The sequence below is a fragment of the Coregonus lavaretus genome, assembly GCF_964263955.1.
Source record: "Coregonus lavaretus genome assembly, chromosome: 14".
NCBI lineage: Eukaryota > Metazoa > Chordata > Actinopteri > Salmoniformes > Salmonidae > Coregonus > Coregonus lavaretus.
The window spans coordinates 45,124,937-45,146,619 of record NC_140001.1 but is presented as its reverse complement, the minus strand read 5'-3'; the positions used below and the strand labels follow the sequence as shown (position 1 = coordinate 45,146,619).

Below are 21,683 nucleotides of genomic sequence, written 5' to 3'. Positions count from 1 at the left end.
TCCGGCGTGTATTACAAACTCTCTCTACAGCTGTTGGAGACAGTCCATACTGACCAGACAGTCATCAGACTAGTGAACCACGGTCAAGGACAAGATGATGATGATGGTTGCGTCCCAAATAGCTCCCTATAATGCAGTACTTTTGGTCAAGAGTATGTAGGGGATAGGGTGGCATTTGGGACACAGGCCATGTGTTTAACACAGGACAGGGTGGGAAAACCCCCTCTACATCTCTTTTCTGACAGAAAGACATCACTGAGGAGAGGAACTATCTGTGGACCATTGTAAAATCCTAAACCAAGTGACTGGGCTTGGTCTAGTGGTCTACTCCGTCACCTGTCAGCACATGCACACTGTGTGTCAGCATGGGTACGAATCCCACCGCTCCTATGAGTCATTCTGTCTAATCTTCCTATCCCAAAAACCAATACACCTGAAGGAGCGAACGAACACCAGCTCACCTACAGACCATGGCCCGGTTTCCTGATAGCGATGTAATTTAGGCTTAGGAGTGTTTTAAAAGACACATCGCTCCTACAACGGCCAAAGATGTAACATGCGTTTCCCAAAACACCACGCAAAGAGAACTTTTGCTAAGTGCATCGTTGGAGCATGTGTTAATACATCTAACTGTCTGAGGCTGTCGGTAAATAACAACCGTTTTCAAGTGCAACTTAGGTAACTATGGTTTTGGGAAACAGCTTGGAGATTTAACAATGCTCCTACGAAGGTTCAAATGATGAACTTAGCCTTAAGATGCTTTTGGGAAACTGGGCCATGAGTGTGAGACTGTTAGGGATCTCTCTAATCAAGCTAGAGAATAATTTGTGTCCCTCTGGGTGGCCTGGTGCTGTGAAATGAGGACAAAGAGGAAAATCATCCTTTCTTTCATTTCTTTCAGGTATTCTTTCTTTCTTCTTACTGCTGCCATGATGTTCCATAATGTCTTTGCTTCACAACAATAACCATTAACTCAGATGACATCCATCTTGCATTCCACCACCAGTCTTTTTTTGTCTTCTTCTTTTTTTGGTGTGCCTGGCCCTCGTTCCAATCCAGTGTTGCTGTGGAAACCAAACAGAAAACACGACGCGGCACAGTCTTTTGGTTTTATGGCTATATTTACAGACCAGGTGGGCGTAACAAACCGCAAGCCACCATGATCCACCGACATCGCCAAGATTGTGTCGGGTCGCCATCAGGGGATTGGAGTTTCATGTTTGGCAGTTATTCCATTCTCTTGGCTGCTTGCTCTGCTTTGCTTTCTGTCAGCCAGGCCTCTTTTGTAATGCTTCAGTCGTTCAATGTAGTAAAGTGAACGCTTCAGTTCTTCAACCACTTGAAATCCTAAACCCGGCTGGATGTCTAGCCGCAGGGTTAGCAGGTAATTGTCCCAACCGGCACTACCCAGAGTGAAGCTGACTGCAGACACACTATTATGGCTGTGTCCCAAATGGCACCCTACACCCTATATAGTGGTCAAAAGTAGTGCACTATATAGGGAATAGGGTGCCATTTGGGAGGCAGGCCCTTTGATTTGGCAAGCAACGATGGCACAGAGTTGGTAGGCTACAACACCAACGCTTATTTTTAGAGGGGGTTACGTAAACTCCTGAGACAGATTATTATAAACCAGGACTGAGCCCTGCTGTTGGAGGCGGCCGCTGTCCTCAAGAACTGCAGTGAACCCAGAGACTAATGTAATGTTAGAGTTGTCCGACTGAAAAACAGAAAGCCTGCTGGGAGTGGAGTGCTGTAGAGTGTGTGGCTTGGCATCAGGATTCTGGTGGCATACAGGTAACTTCCAAAATAAAGGAAATACCAACATAAACTGTTTTAATAAGGCGTTGGGCCACCACGAGCCAGAACAGCTTCAATGTACCTTTGCATAGATTCTACAAGTGTCTGGAACTCTATTGGAGGGATGTGACACCATTCTTCCATGAGAAATTCCATCATTTGGTGTTTTGTTGATGGTGGTGGTGGAAAACGCTGTCTCAGGCGCCACCCCAGAATCTCCCATTATTGTTCAATTGTGTTGAGATCTGGTGACTGAGACGGCCATGGCATATGGTTTACATCGTTTTCATGCTCATCAAACCATTCAGTGAACACTAGTGCCCTGTGAATGGGGGCATTGTCATCCTATGGGGGAATAGCCATGGTAGCCAAAATAATGGCCTGCCCATCATTTGTTATGCATGACCCTAAGCATGATGGGATGTTAATTGCTTAATTAACTCATGAACCACACCTGTGTGGAAACACCTGCTTTCAATATACTTTGTATCCTTCATTTACTCAAGTGTTTCCATTATTTTGGAAGTTACCTGTACATACTTTCAGTCCAACTGCTTGTCTAACTTGCTCTCTCTTTCTTGTTCTCTCTCTTCCTGTCTTTGTCTTCTCTCTCTCTTTTGCTCTCTTGTAACACTTTCATACTAAGACGTTTTTACGCTAACTTTACCATACCGCCAACTTTTTTCCACATTTTCTTTATATCTGAACGGTATTGCCGTTATCAAATCTGAAACTGTTACCCGCGTGTGGTCAACTAGATTATAATTTCAGCGTCATCAAGCTGCTTTGAGACAAGCGTGGGGACTCGTCTTGATAAATCAATAATGTAAATGTTTTGTTTTCACTGAACCTCCGTTTGGATATTGATTAGGCTACAAAATGAATGCAATTTAATTTTCGTGTCAACTCGCCAGTTGGCAACCCTTCCCTTATGGGATTAATTGACACATAAACATTACAATAATTCACTGTGATAATTCAGTGATAATTGTTCTTCCGGTGTTCTCTGCAGTGCGCATCGCATGAAGAGTAAACAAATATTTAAAAATAAGTAATCAAATAAAAAATCTATACAAATAAGGTTATCCAAACAATAACTATAAAAACAGAAAAATGAAACAGACGGGGAAATGTTAACTACATTGAGGTGAGTGACGCTCATGATCATCTTGCCTAGTTTATTAGAACATTTTGCCAGCATTTTATGTAGTTTAACAAGTTGATTATTTTGCTCTTTACTCGCAGTCACTTAGGCCTACTCCCGACCAAAAGCCTGTGACTTCACTGACTTGACTGATAATCAATCAATGTGATTTTGTTTCACTGAATCTCCGTCTGTACAGGATATTTGGTTAATTGCTTTCTGGCAGGGTAAATAAGTGGTGGTGGTTTGGCTCATCTATTCATCTGCTAATTTATCATTGATCAGAAACAATTAGCATGCAATAATGTAGCCTAAATCAAGTGAAGGTCTATTTCTATTTGACCTTTATTTTAACAGGGAAGACATATTGAGACCTAGGTCTCTTTTACAAATGTGCCCTGTATATACAACATAAACATACACATTACACCCAAACTACATACACTACTAGTCAAAAGTTTGGACACACCTATTCATTCAAGGTTTTTTCTTTCTTTATAATATTTTTTACATTGTAGAATATTAGTGAAGGCATCAAAACTATGAAATAATACATATGGAAGTGTGTAGTAATCAAAAAAGTGTTAAATAAATCAAAATATATTTTACATTTGAGATTCTTCAAATAGGCACCCATTGCCTTGATGACATATTTGCAGACTCTTTGGTATTCTCTCAACCAGCTTCATGAGGTAGTCACCTGGAATGCATTTCAATTAACAGATGTGCCTTCTTAAAAGTTAATTTGTGGAATTTCTTTCCTACTTAATGCATTTGAGCCAATCAGCTGTGTTGTGATAACGTAGGGGGGTATACAGAAGGTAGCCCTATTTGGTGAAATACCAAGTCCATATTATGGCAAGAACAGCTCAAATAAGCAAAGAGAAACAACAGTCCATCATTACTTTAAGACGTGAAGGTCAGTTAATACGGAACATTTCAAGAACTTTGAAGGTTTCTTCAAGTGCAGTCACAAAAACCATCAAGCGCTATGATGAAACTGCCTCTCATGAGGACCGCCACAGGAATGGAAGACCCAGTGTTACCTCTGCTGCAGAGGATAAGTTAATTAGAGTTACCAGCCTCAGAAATTGCAGCCCAAATAAATGCTTCACAGAGTTCAAGTAACAGACACATCTCTGTTCAGAGGAGACTGTGTGAATCAGGCCTTCATGGTCGAACTGCTGCAAAGAAATCACTACTAAAGGACACCAATAAGAAGAAGAAACTTGCTTGGGCCAAGAAACACGAGCAATGGACATTAGACCGGTGGAAATGTTTCCTTTTATTCTGGAGTCCAAATTGGAGATTTTTGATTCCAACCACTGTGGCTTTGTGAGAAGCGGTGTTTGTTAACAGATGATCTCCGCATGTGTATTTCCCACCGTAAATCACGGAGGAGGAGGTGTTATGGTGTGGGGGTGCTTTGCTGGTGACACTGTCTGTGATTTATTTAGAATTCAAGGCACACTTAACCAGCATGGATACCACAGCATTCTGCAGCGATATAACATCCCATTTGGTTTGGGCTTATTGGGACTATCATTTGTTTTTCAACAGGACAATGACCCAACACACCTCCAGGCTGTGTAAGGGCTATTTTATCAAGAAGGAGAGTGATGGAGAGCTGCATCAGATGACCTGGCCTCCACAATCCACTGACCTCAACCCAATTGAGATGGTTTGGGATGACTCGGACTGCAGAATGAAGGAAAAGCAGCCATCAAGTGCTCAACATATGTGGGAACTCCTTCAAGACTGTTAGAAATGCATTCCAGGTGAAGCTGGTTGAGAGAATGCCAAGAGTGTGCAACGATGTCATCAAGGCAAACGGCAGCTGTTTGAAGAATCTCAAATATAAAATATATATTTTGATTAGTTTAACACTTTTTTTTGGTTACTACATGATGTGTTATTTCATAGTTTTGATGTCTTCACTATTATTCTACAATGTAGAAAATAGTAAAAATAAAGATGAGTAGGTGTGTCCAAACTTTTGACTGGTACTGTATATAGATCTCGAACTTCTCGTTCCAAAATCATGGGCATTAATATGGAGTTGGTCCCCCCTTTGCTGCTATAACAGCCTCCACTCAGCCTCCAGGCTTTCCACTAGATGTTGGAACATTGCTGCTGGGACTTGCTTCCATTCAGCCACAAGAGAATTAGTGAAGTTGGGCACTGATGTTGGGCGATTAGGCCTGGCTCGCAGTCGGCATTCCAATTCATCCCAAAGGTGTTCGATTGGGTTGAGGTCAGGGCTCTGTGCAGGACAGTCAAGTTCTTCCACACCAATCTCGTCAAACCGTTACTGTATGGACCTCGCATTGTGCATGGGGCATTGTCATACTGAAACAGGAAAGAGCCTTCCCTTAACTGTTGCCACAAAGTTGGAAGCACAGAATCGTCTAGAATGTCATTGTATGCTGTAGCATTAAGATTTCCCTTCATTGGAACTAAGGGGCCTAGCCCAAACCATGAAAAACAGCCCCCGACCATTATTCCTCCTCCATCAAACTTTACAGTTGGCACTATGTATTCGGGCAGGTAGCGTTCTCCTGGCATCCGCCAAACCCAGATTAGTCCGTCGGACTGCCAGATGGTAAAGCGTGATTCTTCACTTCAGAGAATGCGTTTCCACTGCTCCGGAGTCCAATGGCGGTGAGCTTTACACCACTCCAGCTGGCGCTTGGCATTGCGCATGGTGATCTTAGGCTTGTGTGCGACGGCTCGGCCATGGAAACCCATTTCATGAAGCTCCCGACGAACAGCTCTTGTGCTGACGTTGCTTCCTGAGGCAGTTTAGAACTCGGTAATGAGTGTTGCAACCGAGGACATGTGATCTTTACGGGCTAAGCGCTTCAGCATTCTACGGTCTCTTTCTGTGAGCTTGTGTGGCCTACCACTTCGCGGCTGAGCCGTTGTTGCTCCTAGACATTTCCACTTCACAATAACAGCACTTACAGTTGACTGGGGCCGCATTAGCAGGGCAGAAATTGGAAAAACTGACTTGTTGGAAAGGTGGCATCCTATGACGGTGCCACGTTGAAAGTCACTGACCTCTTCAGTAAGGCCATTCTACTGCCAATGTTTTTTTTACACATTTTGTCACGTTACAGCCTTTTTCTAAATTTTTATTTTTATTTTTACAATCTCATCGGCCTAAACCCAATACCCCATAATGACAAAGCATTAACAGGTTTTTAGACATTTTGGCTAATTAAAAAAATTAAATGTCACATGCAGTGAATATATTTACTAAATAAACTCAAGTTAAAAAAGTAAAAATAGTAAAACAATTATCACAATAAAATAACGAGGCTATATACAGCGGGTACTGGTACCGAGTCAATGTGCGGGGGTACATGTTAGTCGAGGTAATTTGTACAGTGACTTTGCATAGATAATAATAATAATAATAAAAACAAAGGGATGGGGGGTCCTGGATGGCAGGAAGCTTGGCCCCGGTGATGTACTGGGCCGTACGCACTACCCTCTGTAGCGCCTTACGGTCAGATGCAGAGCAGTTGCCATACCAGGCGGTGATGCAACCGGTCAGGATGCACTCGATAGTGCAGCTGTAGAAGGGGACGCATGCCAAATCTTTTCAGTCTCCTGAGGGGGAGAAGGTGTTGTCGTGCCCTCTTCACGACTGTCTTGGTGTGTTTGGACCATGATAGTTCATTGGTGATGTGGACACCAAGGAACTTGAAACTCTCAACCCGCTCCACTACAGCCCCTTCGATGTTAATGGGGGCCTGTTCGGCCCACCTTTTCCTGTAGTCCACGATCAGCTCCTTTGTCTTGCTCACATTGAAGGAGAGGTTGATGACCTGGCACCACACTTCAAGGTCTCTGACTTCCTCCCTATAGGCTGTCTCATCATTGTCGGTGATCAGGTCTACCACTGTTGTGTCGTCAGCAAACTTATAGATGGTGTTGGGGTCGTGTTTGGCCATGCAGTCGTGGGTGAACAGGGAGTACAGGAAGGGACCAAGCACGCACTGCTGAGGGGCCCAAGTGTTGAGCATTAGCATGGCAGATGTGTTGTTGCCTCTCTTACCACCTGGGGACGGCCCGTCAGGAAGTCCAGGATCCAGTTGCAGAGGGAGGTGTTTAGTCCCAGGGTCCTTAGCTTAGTGATGATCTTTGTGGGAACTGTGGTGTTGAACGCTCAGCTGTAGTCAATGAACAGCATTCTCACATTGGTGTTCCTTTTGTTCAGGTGGTAAAGGCAGTCTGAGGTTCTGAACGCTCTGGAGCAGGTTTTCACCAAAGATCTCTGTGTACTTTGCTCCGTTCATCTTTCCCTCAATCCCCACAGCATGATGCTGCCACCACCATGCTTTACCGTAGGGATGGTGTCAGGTTTCCTACAAACGTGACGCTTGGCATTCAGGCCAAAGAGTTCAATCTTGGTTTCATCAGACCAGAGAATCTTGTTTCTCATGGTCTGAGAGTCCTTTAGGTGCTTTTTGGCAAACTGCAAGCGGGCTGTCATGTGCCTTTTACTGTCGTGCCATTTTTCATGAAGGCCTGATTGGTGGAGTGTTGCAGAGATGGTTGTCCTTCTGGAAGGTTCTCCCATCTCCACAGAGGAACTCTGGAGCTTTGTCAGAGTGACCATTGGGTTCTTGGTCACCTCTCTGACCAAGGCCCTTCTCCCCCGATTGCTGTTGCAGTTTGGCTGGGCGGCCAGCTTTAGGAAAAATCTTTGTAGTTCCAACATCTTCCATTTAAGAATGATGGAGGCCACTGTGTTCTTGGGGACCTTCAATGCTGCAGACATTTTTTGGTACCCTTTCACAGATCTGTGCCTTGACACAATCCTGTCTCGTAGCTCTACGGAGAATTCCTTCGACCTCGTGGCTTGGTTTTTGCTCTGACATGCACTGTCAACTGTGGGACCTTATATAGACAGGTGTGTGCCTTTCCAAATCATGTTCAATCAATTAAATGTACCACAGGTGGACTCCAATCAAGTTGTAGAAACATCTCAAGGATGATCAATGGAAACAGGATGCACCTGAGCTCAATTGTCGAGTCTCATAGCAAAGGGTCTGAATACTTATGTAAATAAGGTTTCTGTTTTTTTATTTTAAAAACATTTGCAAACATTTAAAAAAAAATCTGTTTTCGCTTTGTCATTATGAGGTATTTTGTGTAGATTAATGAGGGAAAAAATTATTTAATTGTCACGAATTCCGCCGAGGCTGCTCCTCCTCCTTGTTCGGGCAGGCTTCGGCGTTCGTCGTCCCCGGAGTACTAGCTGCCACCGTTTGATGTTATCTATGTTTGTTTGGTTTTGTCTGATTAGTGCACCTGTTCCATATTACGTATTGATTATGTCACCTATAAGTTTCCTTTGGTTTTGTTTGTAGTTGTGTGTCGTTGTACGCCTGTCTGTTGGTGTAGGATATTTTGTTTTCTTATTGTTAGTGCTGTTCGCACTTTACGCACTGTTTTGCGTATCCGCTCGCCTCCTGTTTATGAGGCCCGTTGTGTTTTGTATTTTACTCCTGTGACTATTAAAGTCGGATCGACTAAGCTTCTGTGTCCTGTGCCTGACTCCAACACCGCATCCACATCAGCCTTGTGACAGAACGACACACCATACATGGAGTCAGCAGGAGCAGCGGCGGCGACCGAGTCGCTGGAGGATCGGGTCAGCTGCCAGGACGCCATGATCCAGCAACTCGGCTCCGCCATGCAGGAGTTTATGAACACCCTGCGCCGATGGGAGAGGGGAGGCGTGCCCACACCTCCTCCTACATTACCACCACCATCGGCCAGCTCCACCTGACCAGCTCCGGAATCCAGTGGGATTCGGCTCTCGCTCCCGAGGGCGTATGATGGCACCGCAGCCGGGTGTCAGGGGTTCCTCCTTCAGGTGGAACTCTACCTGGCCACCATACACCCGGCGCCCTCGGGATACGAGAGCGTTTCCGCCCTCATCTCCTGTCTCTCAGGCAAGGCGTTGGAGTGGGCCAACGCCGAATGGAGGGGAATAGACGCCGCCACCATCAGCTACGCAGAGTTCTCCCACCGCTTCAGGGCAGTTTTCGATCACCCTCCTGAGGGTAAAACGGCGGGGGAGCGTCTGTTCCACCTCCGACAGGGGAAGAGGAGCGCACAGGAGTTCGCCCTGGATTTCCGGATGCTAGCGGCGGATGCGGGGTGGAATGAGAGGGCCCTTATCGATCACTATCGGTGTAGCCTGCGTGAGGACGTTCGTCGAGAGCTGGCCTGCAGGGACACCAATCTGTCCTTCGACCAGCTAGTGGACATGTCCATCCGTTTGGATACCCTGCTGGTCACCCGCGGACGTCCCGAGATGGGGCCGTCCATTCCATCCCCCAGCACCTCCGAGCCGAGCCCGATGGAGCTCGGGGGGGCTGGCGCAAGAGAGAGTAGGAGAGAGAACCCGAGGGGGGCCGTCCCCTGCACCAGCTGTGGCCGTGGAGGACACACTGCGGCGAGGTGCTGGGGAGGGTCTCCGAGGAATCGAGGCAACAGGTCGCGCACTGGGGAGTCATTTCAGGTGAGTAGGCGCCCCACTCACCCAGAGCTCTCTGTTGTTCACTTGTGTATACCTGTGGTATTTCCTCAGGTTGCATCTCATTCCCAGCATAAGGCGCTAGTCGATTCAGGCGCAGACGGGAATTTTATTGATCGGAAATGTTGTTCTAAGTTAGGGATTCCCCTCCTGCCCGTTGATGCACCCTTTCCTGTCCATGCCCTAGATAGCCGCCCGTTGGGATCTGGGTTGATTAGGGAGGTCACAGCGCCACTAAAGATGAAGACGCAGGGGGGTCAAGAGGAGATTATTCAGTTGTACCTCATTGACTCTCCTGCGTATCCCGTGGTGCTGGGGCTTCCTTGGTTAGTCACCCATGACCCCACCATTTCGTGGCAACAGAGGGCTCTCAAGGAATGGTCTGGCCAGTGTGTTGGGCGATGTTTAGGTGTTTCCGTTGGGGCGACCACGGTGGAGAGTCCGAACCAAGTGCCCGCAATGCACATTCCCCCTGAGTATGAGGAGTTGGCACTCGTGTTCAGCAAGACGAAGGCGATGCGATTGCCACCTCATAGACAGGGAGATTGTGCGATAAACCTCCAGACAGGTGTGGCACTTCCGCGGAGCCATGTGTATCCTCTCTCTCAAGAGGAGACGGCGACTATGGAAACATACATAGCGGAGTCCCTGAGACAAGGATACATACGGCCCTCCACTTCCCCTGCGTCCTCAAGTTTCTTTTTTGTGAAGAAGAAGGACGGAGGTTTGCGCCCATGTATTGATTATCGTAGTCTCAATCAGATTACTGTGAAATACAGTTACCCTCTACCTCTGATTGCGAGTATGACTGAATCATTACGCGGAGCGCGTTTCTTCACAAAACTGGATCTCAGGAGCGCTTATAACTTGGTGCGCATTAGGGAGGGGGATGAATGGAAGACGGCATTTAGTACCACCTCAGGTCATTATGAGTATCTGGTCATGCCATACGGATTAATGAATGCTCCTTCAGTCTTCCAATCATTTGTGGACGAGATCTTCCGGGACCTGCATGGGCAGGGAGTGGTAGTGTACATTGACGACATCCTAGTGTACTCTGCTACACGAGCCGAGCATGTAGCCCTGGTGCGCCGAGTGTTGGGTAGGCTGTTGGAGCATGACTTGTATGTCAAGGCAGAGAAATGTCTGTTTTTCCAGGAGTCCATCTCCTTATTGGGTCATCGGTTGTCCGCGTCAGGGGTGAAGATGGAGATTGACCGGGTGTCAGCCGTGCGTAACTGGCAAACCCCAACCACTGTTAAAGAGGTGCAGCAGTTTTTGGGTTTTGCCAATTACTACCGGAGGTTTATCCTGGGTTTTGGACAGGTAGCAGCTCCCATTACTTCCCTGCTGAAGGGGGGCCCGGTGCGTTTGCAGTGGTCGGCTGAGGCGGACAGGGCGTTTCGTAAACTAAAGGACCTGTTCACTTCGGCTCCGGTGCTGGCGCACCCGGACCCCAATTTAGCGTTCCAGGTAGAGGTGGACGCGTCATAGGCCGGTATTGGGGCAGTACTATCGCAACGCTCCGGCACGCCTCCTAAGCGCCGTCCCTGCGCTTTTTATTCTAAAAAGCTCAGCCCGGCGGAGCGTAATTATGACGTAGGGGACAGGGAGCTGTTAGCCGTGGTTCAAGCCCTTAAGGTGTGGAGGCATTGGCTTGAGGGGGCTCAACACCCTTTTCTCATTCTGACTGACCATCGCAACCTGGAGTACATCCGGGCAGCGAGGAGATTGAACCCTCGTCAGGCTAGGTGGAACATGTTCCTGACCCGGTTCGTTTTTAAGATCACTTACATCCCAGGGTCCCAGAACGGTAAGGCAGACGCCCTGTCCCGGCGGTATGACACAGAGGAGCGGTCCATTGAGCCCACTCCCATACTGCCGGAGTCTTGTCTGGTGGCACCGGTGGTATGGGAGGTCGATGCGGAGATTGAGCGGGCGTTACGCACCGACCCTACTCCCCCAGAGTGTCCAGTGGGTCGGACGTACGTGCCGCTCGAGGTCCGTGATCGTCTCATCTATTGGGCTCATACGTCACCCTCCTCTGGACATCCAGGTATTGGCCGGACAGTGCACTGCCTTAGTGTTAAGTACTGGTGACCAACATTGGCTAGGGATGTGAGGGTTTATGTCTCCTCCTGCTCGGTGTGCGCTCAGTGTAAGGCGCCTAGACACCTGCCCAGGGGGAAGTTACAACCTCTGCCCGTTCCACAACGGCCGTGGTCTCACCTCTCGGTGGACTCCCCCCTCTCAGGGGAATACCACTATTCTGGTCGTTGTGGATCGGTTCTCTAAGGCCTGTCGTCTCATTCCAATGCCGGGTCTCCCTACTGCCCTGCAGAACGCTGAGGCTTTGTTCACCCACGTCTTCCGGCACTACGGGGTTCCCGAGGATATAGTGTCTGATCGAGGTCCCCAATTCACCTCTAGAGTCTGGAGGGCGTTCATGGAACGCTTGGGGGTCTCGGTTAGCCTTACCTCGGGTTACCACCCTGAGAGTAATGGGCAGGTGGAGAGAGTGAACCAGGATGTGGGTAGGTTTCTGAGATCCTATTGCCAGGGTCGGCCGGAGGAGTGGTCGGGTTATATCCCCTGGGCAGAGATGGCTCAGAACTCTCTCCACCACTCCTCAACTAACCTGACCCCTTTTCAGTGTGTGTTAGGTTATCAGCCGGTTCTGGCACCATGGCATCAGAGCCAGATCGAGGCTCCTGCGGTGGATGAGTGGTTTCGGCGCTCGGAGGAGATGTGGAACGCTGCCCACGTACATCTGCAGCGGGCCATCCGCAGGCAGAAGGCGAGCGCCGACCTCCACCGCAGTGAGGGTCCAGTCTACGCCCCTGGAGATCGAGTCTGGCTCTCGACTCGAAACCTGTCCCTTTGCCTGCCCTGCCGGAAGCTTGGCCGGCGGTTTGTGGGGCCATTTAAAGTCCTGAGGAGATTGAATGAGGTGTGTTACAGGTTGCAACTGCCTAATGACTATCGCATTAACCCCTCATTCCATGTGTCTCTCCTCAGGCCGGTGGTAGCTGGTCCACTCCAGGAGAGTGAGATAAGAGAGACCCCTCCGCCCCCACTGGACATTGAGGGGGCTCCGGCGTACTCAGTCCGGTCCATCGTGGATTCGAGACGTCGGATGGGGGTCTACAATATGTCGTGGAGTGGGAGGGGTACGGTCCCAAGGAACGGTGCTGGGTGCCTAGGAGGGACATTCTAGATCCATCCCTCCTGACTGAGTTCTATCGGAGTCATCCTACGCGCCCTACTCCACGTCCTCCTGGCCGTCCCCGAGGCCGGGGTCGATTACGTATTGATTATGTCACCTATAAGTTTCCTTTGGTTTTGTTTGTAGTTGTGTGTCGTTGTACGCCTGTCTGTTGGTGTAGGATATTTTGTTTTCTTATTGTTAGTGCTGTTCGCACTTTACGCACTGTTTTGCGTATCCGCTCGCCTCCTGTTTATGAGGCCCGTTGTGTTTTGTATTTTACTCCTGTGACTATTAAAGTCGGATCGACTAAGCTTCTGTGTCCTGCGCCTGACTCCAACACCGCATCAGCCTTGTGACATTAATCCATTTTAGAATAAGGTTGTAACATAGCAAAATGCGGAAAAAGTAAAGGGGTTTGAATACTTTCCCGATGTACTGTATACACATTAAAATAGAAAAACACAGCCATGGGAAGCACAAATAAAACATCACAAATCACCCAGAAAAACAGTTGCATTCCTCCATAAATAAATGCTCAATCAATACTTTAAATTGCCCGAACGGCACCAGAACATCAAAATTAAATGGATTATTTTCCTTAGTTGCGTATAGGCAACTCTAAAAGCCAGCGGAGGTTGTGAAATGCGAACACGAGACTCACATCATGTGAGTCACATGCTTTTGAAAATAGGATTGCTATTATTTTCTATCGGTATCATGATGAAGATAAGACCCTATGCCTTCTCCCTAACAAAGTGGAGTGATGGTAGGAAAGAGATGAAACATGGATTTTTTAAAAGCATGGGCATGGGCTCTGTTTCAAAATATCAAATTTGTATATGACAGCGGTTCCACACGTTTCCGTGACACAAGTTGTGTGTGAAAAATATTTTATTCTGTTATATTCCATTATAATATTATTTTATTGTGTTATATTGCATTATATTCTTACTATTGAATCAATGTTGTTTCCATGTCATTTCAATGAAATTACTTTGAACCAAGGTGTAATAGACATTGATTCGACGTCTGTGCCCAGTGGGTCTTGTCTGTTTAATGAACAAAATAACGAACTATTGATTTCATTTGGATGGCGTAGCCATGACTGCACAGACCCGTAAAATAGGCCTAATTAAACTCAAAATATGCTATTCTATTATTTTGAAAATACATTTTATTAGTCTTATAATGTTTCTTAGGACCTGCCTAAACAAATTAATAATGGATTTATTTGTTATGGTATATATTGTCAATGGATTTATTCGAACAGATGCCCACCCACATCTGCACACCACTACCACCACTCTTCCCCGGCATGTCGGCAAGAATGTGATAAAAATGGGCCTGTTTGTAAGGGGGTTATATAAACATTCCATAAATCCTATGGGAAAGCAGTATCTCTCACACTCTCTTTCCTCCATCCTCCCTTCCGCTCTCTTTCTCTCTCTCTCTTGCTCTCTCTCTCTCTCTTTATCTCTCTCTCTCTATCTATCTACGCTCTCTATCTATCTACTGTATCTCTATCTCTCTTTCTGTCCTCTACCCCATCTCTCTTTCACCGGACTGGTTTTCCTGTTTGGGTGAACTCATACATTGACATGTATAAACTGTAGTGCCAGAAGTTTAACTTATTGCACAGAGGTCAATCTCCAATTATTGTCCTTAAAACTATAATGTACTGGTTCATCTTTTTACTGTTCTGAAAAATGTTTGTACGGAACCATTAGCATCTCCCCAAACCCCTACACACAGATTCATCTCTGTCTCTTCCCAACTCTGCCTCTCTCTCTCTCTCTAACTACCCCCACTCTCTGTGCCTTTTTTAGCTTCTCTCCCCCATCCCTCTTACGCCTCGATCGAAAAAAAAAAGCAAAGTAAGTGAGTTGTCCAACCTTCCTCGTTTCTGGTCCATTTGGCATAGGCAGGGTCAGAGGTGTAGTCGCAGGTACCAGTATTGAAGCTGCAGGAACCAGGTAACAGCTGCTGCTGCGCCCCAACAAGCACGGGGACTGAAGAACAAGGAAAATGAGAACAATACATACAGCTATAGCATATGGTACAGGTATGCCATTGGCGGAATTTACTGTAAAAGGTGAGCGCGTCTGTTTTCTATCATGCAAAGTCAGTCAGATAAGTTATTTCAAGTTATGGCAAATCATGCTGCAGTGCCTGCGAGCCTACAATTGGAGTCATTCGTTTGAACTGCCATGAGCGTCTACCGTGCCCAGAAAGAAACAACGATGGAAAAACTCAAAAGTAACGGAACCAGATCCTAAAAGAGAAACTAAAAAATAGGCTATGTGTCAGCCAGATATATTTGAGGGGCAGTATTTAAAAATAACTTTAAAAAAAAAAAAGAATATCGAAAGAAAAAGGCTGCAACTTACACAGAACAGCGAGAAGGTAAATGCTGTTCATATTGAGTCTGCAGCGAGACAGACAATTAGGCAGGTAATGTAGATCTTGCCCGCAACTCGTTAAATCCTCATTCCTCAGATTCCACAGGGACTACAACCACCAAACGGCGCGAGCGCAAGTATCTTCTGCACTGCCAATGTCCAGACAGTTTAGCTCGTTTACAGTTCAAGTTCATCTACCTACTCCCACAGCGACAGTGGAGCAGTCTCACTCATTGGAGCAGCTCTTGTCACGTTAACGGTCTTAATAAGACTTGGAAAAACGCGCTTGACACACGGGTTGTAAACGGGAGAGATGGATAGAAGAGGAGAGGTGGAGGAGGAGAGAGGAGAGGGAGGAAGCGCCAGATGGTAATGCAGCCCAGGTTCTAACGGACAGTGGAAGCATAGCAACAGGGAATCACTGACCAGCATTGATCACTTGCGCTGTGGACTTTTAATGTACTCTCAACTAATTTACAATACAGGTAATTTGGTTGTGCTATTAGATTAAGCACAGTGATAACACATTAAGTTGTTGTATAAATACAAAATATCTGACATTGTATTCCCACTTTAACTTTGTTGTGCTTTTAAATGGTTTAAAACACAGTGATAACACATTTAGATGACTGTTTATTTTTTTCCCCCGTTGGAATTTGGTTGTGCTTTTAGATGTTTGAAAGTATAATGATAACACATTAGGAATTCAACAAACTTCTGGCTGTCTTTTTGAGTGGGTGAATAAAGGTTGAAATCTAATTGATCAATGTCTCAACCAAATACCCACATTTCCACGTTGAAATTACGTGCCCAGTGGGTTTCATTCATCTTGAGAAAATGTGAATGCTGGCATAGGTCTACTGACCATGTTGTGTAGCCTAAATTGTTAGAATCATTTTTTTTATTTTTTTTTATTTTAAGGTACACAAAACAGGTACACATGGACAGAGGAACAAGTGACAAGACCGAACAAGACAAAATGTTCCCTTCCCACCCCCCACCCACAGGACATCCCCAACCCAAAATTAGATTATTGGTTCAAAATAGCAGTCTTTTTATGGAGTCATATTCTGATGAAAGAGCAAATATGTTTCTTTCATGTGCAATTTTTTTATGTAAATGTTGACAGTATTTCACTTTCAACCACATAAAATATGGATCCAAGATTAACTGAAATACTATCAGAAACATGCCTCGAATTAGTCCTTTTGGAAGATTTTCTATCAGAAACATGTTGGATCTTTTTCACAGCTTTTTATTTCCTGTTTATTATTGGAAATTTTGCACGAGCTTTGCACATGAGCCCCAAGTAGTGCCTTGCAAAAGTATTCATCTCCCTTGGCTTTTTTCCTATTTTGTTGCATTACAACCTGTAATTTAGATGGATTTTTATTTGGATTTCATGTAATGGAAAAATAGTCCAAATTGGTGAAGTGAAATGAAAAAAATAACTTATTTCAAAAAAGTCTAAAAAATCAATAACGGAAAAGTGGTGCATGCATATATATTCACCCACTTTGCTATGAAGCCCCTAAATAAGATCTGGTGCAACCAATTACCTTCAGAAGTCACATAATTAGTTAAATAAAGTCCACCTGTGTGCAATCTAAGTGTCACATGATCTGTCACATGATCTCAGTATATATACACACCTGTTCTGAAAGGCCCCAGAGTCTGCAACACCACTAAGCAAGGGGCACCACCAAGCAAGCGGCACGATGAAGACCAAGGAGCTCTCCAAATAGGTCAGGGACAATGTTGTGGAGAAGTACAGATCAGGGTTGGGTTATCATTTTTTTTATCTGAAACTTTGAACATCCCACGGAGCACCATTAAATCCATTATTAAAAAATGGAAAGAATATGGCACCACAACAAACCTGCCAAGAGAGGGCCACCAAAACTCACGGCCCAGGCAAGGAGGGCATTAATCAGAGAGGCAACAAAGAGACCAAAGATAACCCTGAAGGAGCTGCAAAGCTCCACAATGGAGATTGGAGTATCTGTCCATAGGACCACTTTAAGCCGTACACTCCACAGAGCTGGGCTTTACGGAAGAGTGGCCAGAAAAAAGCCATTGCTTAAAGAAAAAAATAAACAAACACGTTTGGTGTTCGCCAAAAGGCATGTGGGAGACTCCCCAACCATATGGAAGAAGGTACTCTGGTCAGATGAGACTAAAATTGAGCTTTTTGGCCATCAAGGAAAACACAAACCCAATACCCATCTTCACCCCGAAAACACCATCCCCACAGTGAAGCATGGTGGTGGCAGCATATTGCTGTGGGGATGTTTTACCATCGGCAGGGACTGGGAAACTGGTCAGAATTGAAGGAATGATGGATGGCGCTAAATACAGGGAAATTCTTGAGGAAAACCTGTTTCAGTCTTCCAGAGATTTGAGACTGGGACGGAGGTTCACCTTCCAGCAGGACAATGACCCTAATCATACTGCTTAAGCAGCACTCGAGTGGTTTTGGAATGGCCTAGTCAAAGCCCAGACCTCAATCCAATTGAGAATCTGTGGAATGACTTAAAGATTGCTGTACACCAGCGGAACCCATCCAACTTGAAGGAGCTGGAGCAGTTTTGCCTTGAAGAATGGGCAAAAATCCCAGTGGCTAGATGTGCCAAGCTTATAGAGACATACCCCAAGAGACTTGCAACTGTAATTGCTGCAAAAGGTGGCTCTACAAAGTATTGGCTTTGGGGGGGGTGAATAGTTATGCATGCTCAAGGTGGTAGGCATGTTGTGTAAATCAAATGATATAAACCCCCCAAAAAATAAATTTTAAGGCAACAAAATAGGAAAAATGCCAAAATGGGTGAATACTTTCGCAAGTCACTGTATGAACACCTCATAAGCCATGATGTTTTGTATAGAAATACAGGAAATTAGCTTTAAAACTGCAAAATGTTCTCTCAACCTCTTGGCAAAATGTGTAGAATAGCAGGACATTTTCTCTAAAACAGCAACATTTTCTTTTAGCCTCATGGAAAAATGTATAGAATAGCATGAGATTAGCTATAAAACTGAAACATTTTCCCTGCCCCATTTTTGGGGGGTTGGCGGGGCCTTGCTCGGACCATGCTTGGGGCCGCGAAACTGCGCTACACCACTGGGAAATTCTACGAAGAAAATATCTAAACGAGGCTTTAAATTTTTTTTACACATACCTCTGTCCAAAAAAGAATTATGCTGTCCCTGGGCAAATTAGGAGTATTCTGTTTATTCATGGATACCGAGATACTTGTGAGCGGGATATCAAATGTGCATGTAAACAGCATATCCTGAATAAGACCTTAACCGGGATATGTGCTATTATCCGGACTACTGTGCGCATGTATGTTAACCTGTTTAAAAGTCTTACTCAGATCGGCTACGGAGAGCGTGATCACACAGTCGTCTGGAGCAGCTGGTGCTTTCACACATGGTTCAGTGTTGCTTGCTTCGAAGAGAGCATAAAATACATTTTGCTCGTCTGGTTGGCTCGCGTCACTGGGCAACTCGCGGCTGGATTTTCCTTTGTAATCCGTGATAGTTTGCAAGCTCTGCCACATCAGACGAGCGCCAGAGCCGGTGTAGTAGGATTCGATCTTAGTCATGTATTGACTCTTTGACTCTTTGATGGTTCGTCGGAGGGTGTAGCATGATTTCTTATAAGCATCCGGGTTGGTGTCCCACTCCTTGAAAGCGGCAGCTCTAGCCTTTAGCTCAGTGCGGATGTTGCCTATAATCCATGGCTTCTGGTTGGGATATGTACGTACGGTCACTGTGGGGATGATGTCATCTATGCACTTATTAGAGTTTTTTTTAAATTGCTAACAAGCATTGTTCAATACTGCGGATACATGTGCAAAATTCTAAATACAGTTATCAAAATAATATGCAACTTGGCAATGCACATCCTACATGTCTCAAAAGCAAATCTTTCTACCAAATGAAAGCTAACAGTCTCTCACGACATGCACACTTTGTCATTCATAGTATCATGACCTACAAAACTCTAAAAACAGCTACCACTTGAAAATGTGTCAATTTGTCTTTAATACAGTTTTTCTGAATTGCTAAAACACTAAACCCCATTCGCTGAACCAAATGCTCAGTGGCCTAAACCCATTTGTCGAATCAATCACTCTTTTTGCAAATCTCTAAACACATTCTCACTCACTAAAACACATTTCGCACTGTGATGCACAAAAGTTAAACACAACTACAACACAGTTGTCATCGTTTACACACAACAACTCCAAATTGTTCACACTTGTTTCTAATGATGTGATCAAACCAATTGTACAGAATATAAGCCGGTTCAGAGTGCACAGGTGGCACAGGTGCGTTGAATGTTGATACCAACAATGGATGGAAACAATCTGAGAGGCAGAGGAGGAAGAGTATGTGTAAGAGGTGGTGGACGAGGAGGAAGAGTACGAGGAAAAGCAAGAACAAGAACAGTAATTTCAGAAGAAATTCGAGCAACTGTGATAGACCATGTTGTTGTTCATGGAATGACAATGAGGGAAGCAGGACAAAGAGTACAACCCAATTTGAGCAGATTCTCTGTGGCCACCATAATCAGGACATTCAGAGAAGAGAACAGGTAATTGTTTCTTTTTATTTTGGTCATTGAAAGTTTACTGTATACATTTGATTCAGTACATCACTTTGTCAATAGAAAGGGGACTGGGGAAAAAAATTTATAAAAAATTCTTGCCATACAATATTTTACGTATAGAAGTAATGTTCATTACTATTTTTACTGTATGTATACGTTTGTAAGTGCATTTTCCCTTTTTGTAGAATTTCAAGACTACCACATGAGGGTGGAAAGCCTGCTATGTTCTCCCAACAGCAAGAGGCTCTCATTGTTGATATGATCCTTCAAAACAATGCCATCCGACTGCGTGAAATACAGCAGAGAGTTGTTGAACACAATGTAAACTTTGAAGGAATCAACAGTGTCAGCCTTTCTACCATTGACCGTGTCCTCCAGCGCAGCAGGGTACGCATGAAGCAAGTGTACAGAGTACCCTTTGAGCGCAACTCAGAAAGGGTCAAAGATCTACGATTTCAGTATGTACAAGTAAGTGTACTTTCAGCGCTGATGCTTACAGTACAATGCTATGCTGGTAGCCTACTGTTACTGTAAACTGCACTATATTGTAGTGTATGTAAATCAGGAGTGCATACAAATGCACTATTGCAGAAGTTTGTCTTTCTGTATCACGTACTAAACTACTTATTTATCTATTTTTATATAGATAGAGAGTGTTTGAATTGGATTCCATGGAAAGGCCCCATTAATACATTTTTGTACATGAAGCAGGATTCAATCTGGCGAAGAGGAGAAGGAGAGGCACGAACATAATTGGCCAACGTGCCATTGTGGAAGTCCCTGGCCAGCGTGGTGGCAATGTCACCCTTTGTGCAGCCATAAGTAATCGTGGGGTTCTCCACCGTCATGCAACCCTGGGGCCATATAACACTGAACATCTTCTTACATTTCTGGGTGGTCTTCAGGATGTTTTGTTTGAGCGTGAGCAGCAGGATCATCAGCAGGCAGTGCTATGTCGTGGTTTGGGACAATGTCAGCTTTCACCGTGGTGTCCGGATACGCGAGTGGTTCAACATCAATCAGCGATTCCTAAAAGTTTGCCTTCCACCATACAGCCCTTTCCTCAACCCTATAGAATAGTTTTTCTCTGCGTGGCAGTGGAAGGTCTATGACCGAAACCCATATTCCAGGGAAAATCTCTTACAGGCAATGGAATTGGCCTGTGGTGACATACAGTGAGGGAAAAAAAGTATTTGGTCCCCTGCTGATTTTGTACGTTTGCCCACTGACAAAGAAATGATCAGTCTATAATTTTTATGATAGGTTTATTTGAACAGTGAGAGACAGAATAACAACAAAAAAATCCAGAAAAACGCATGTAATTTTTTTTATAAATTGATTTGCATTTTAATGAGGGAAATAAGTATTTGACCCCCTCTCAATCAGAAAGATTTCTGGCTCCCAGGTGTCTTTTATACAGGTAAAGAGCTGAGATTAGGAGCTCACTCTTAAAGGGAGTGCTCCTAATCTCAGTTTGTTACCTGTATAAAAGACACCTGTCCACAGAAGCAATCAATCAGATTCCAAACTCTCCACCATGGCCAAGACCAAAGAGCTCTCCAAGGATGTCAGGGACAAGATTGTAGACCTACACAAGGCTGGAATGGGCTACAAGACCATCACCAAGCAGCTTGGTGAGAAGGTGACAACAGTTGGTGCGATTATTCGCAATTGGAAGAAACACAAAGGAACTGTCAATCTCCCTCGGCCTGGGGCTCCATGCAAGATCTCACCTCGTCGAGTTGCAAGGATCATGAGAACGGTGAGGAATCAGCCCAGAACTACACGGGAGGAAAAACAATTGGTGAAGGACTGAAATCCTGCAGCACCCGCAAGGTCCCCCTGCTCAAGAAAGCACATATACAGGGCCGTCTGAAGTTTGCCAATAAACATCTGAATGATTCAGAAGAGAACTGGGTGGAAGTGTTGTGGTCAGATGAGACCAAAATGGAGCTCTTTGG

At 45.3% G+C, this 21,683-nt stretch overlaps 1 protein-coding gene across 1 annotated transcript in view; it reads right to left on the bottom strand.

Annotated features, from left to right (window-relative positions):
- LOC311141148 (MAM domain-containing protein 2-like) overlaps positions 1 to 20,660 on the bottom strand; it is a gene marked incomplete at both ends in the record, with an annotated part of 48,304 nt that extends 27,644 nt beyond the window's left edge. Inside the window, 2 exons of the mRNA XM_084176401.1 lie at positions 14,601 to 14,717; positions 20,489 to 20,660. Of these exons, the coding sequence (XP_084032527.1) occupies positions 14,601 to 14,717; positions 20,489 to 20,660 (289 nt within the window). The remainder of the gene's footprint in view (positions 1 to 14,600; positions 14,718 to 20,488) is intronic.
- Between the last annotated feature and the right edge of the window lie 1,023 nt (positions 20,661 to 21,683).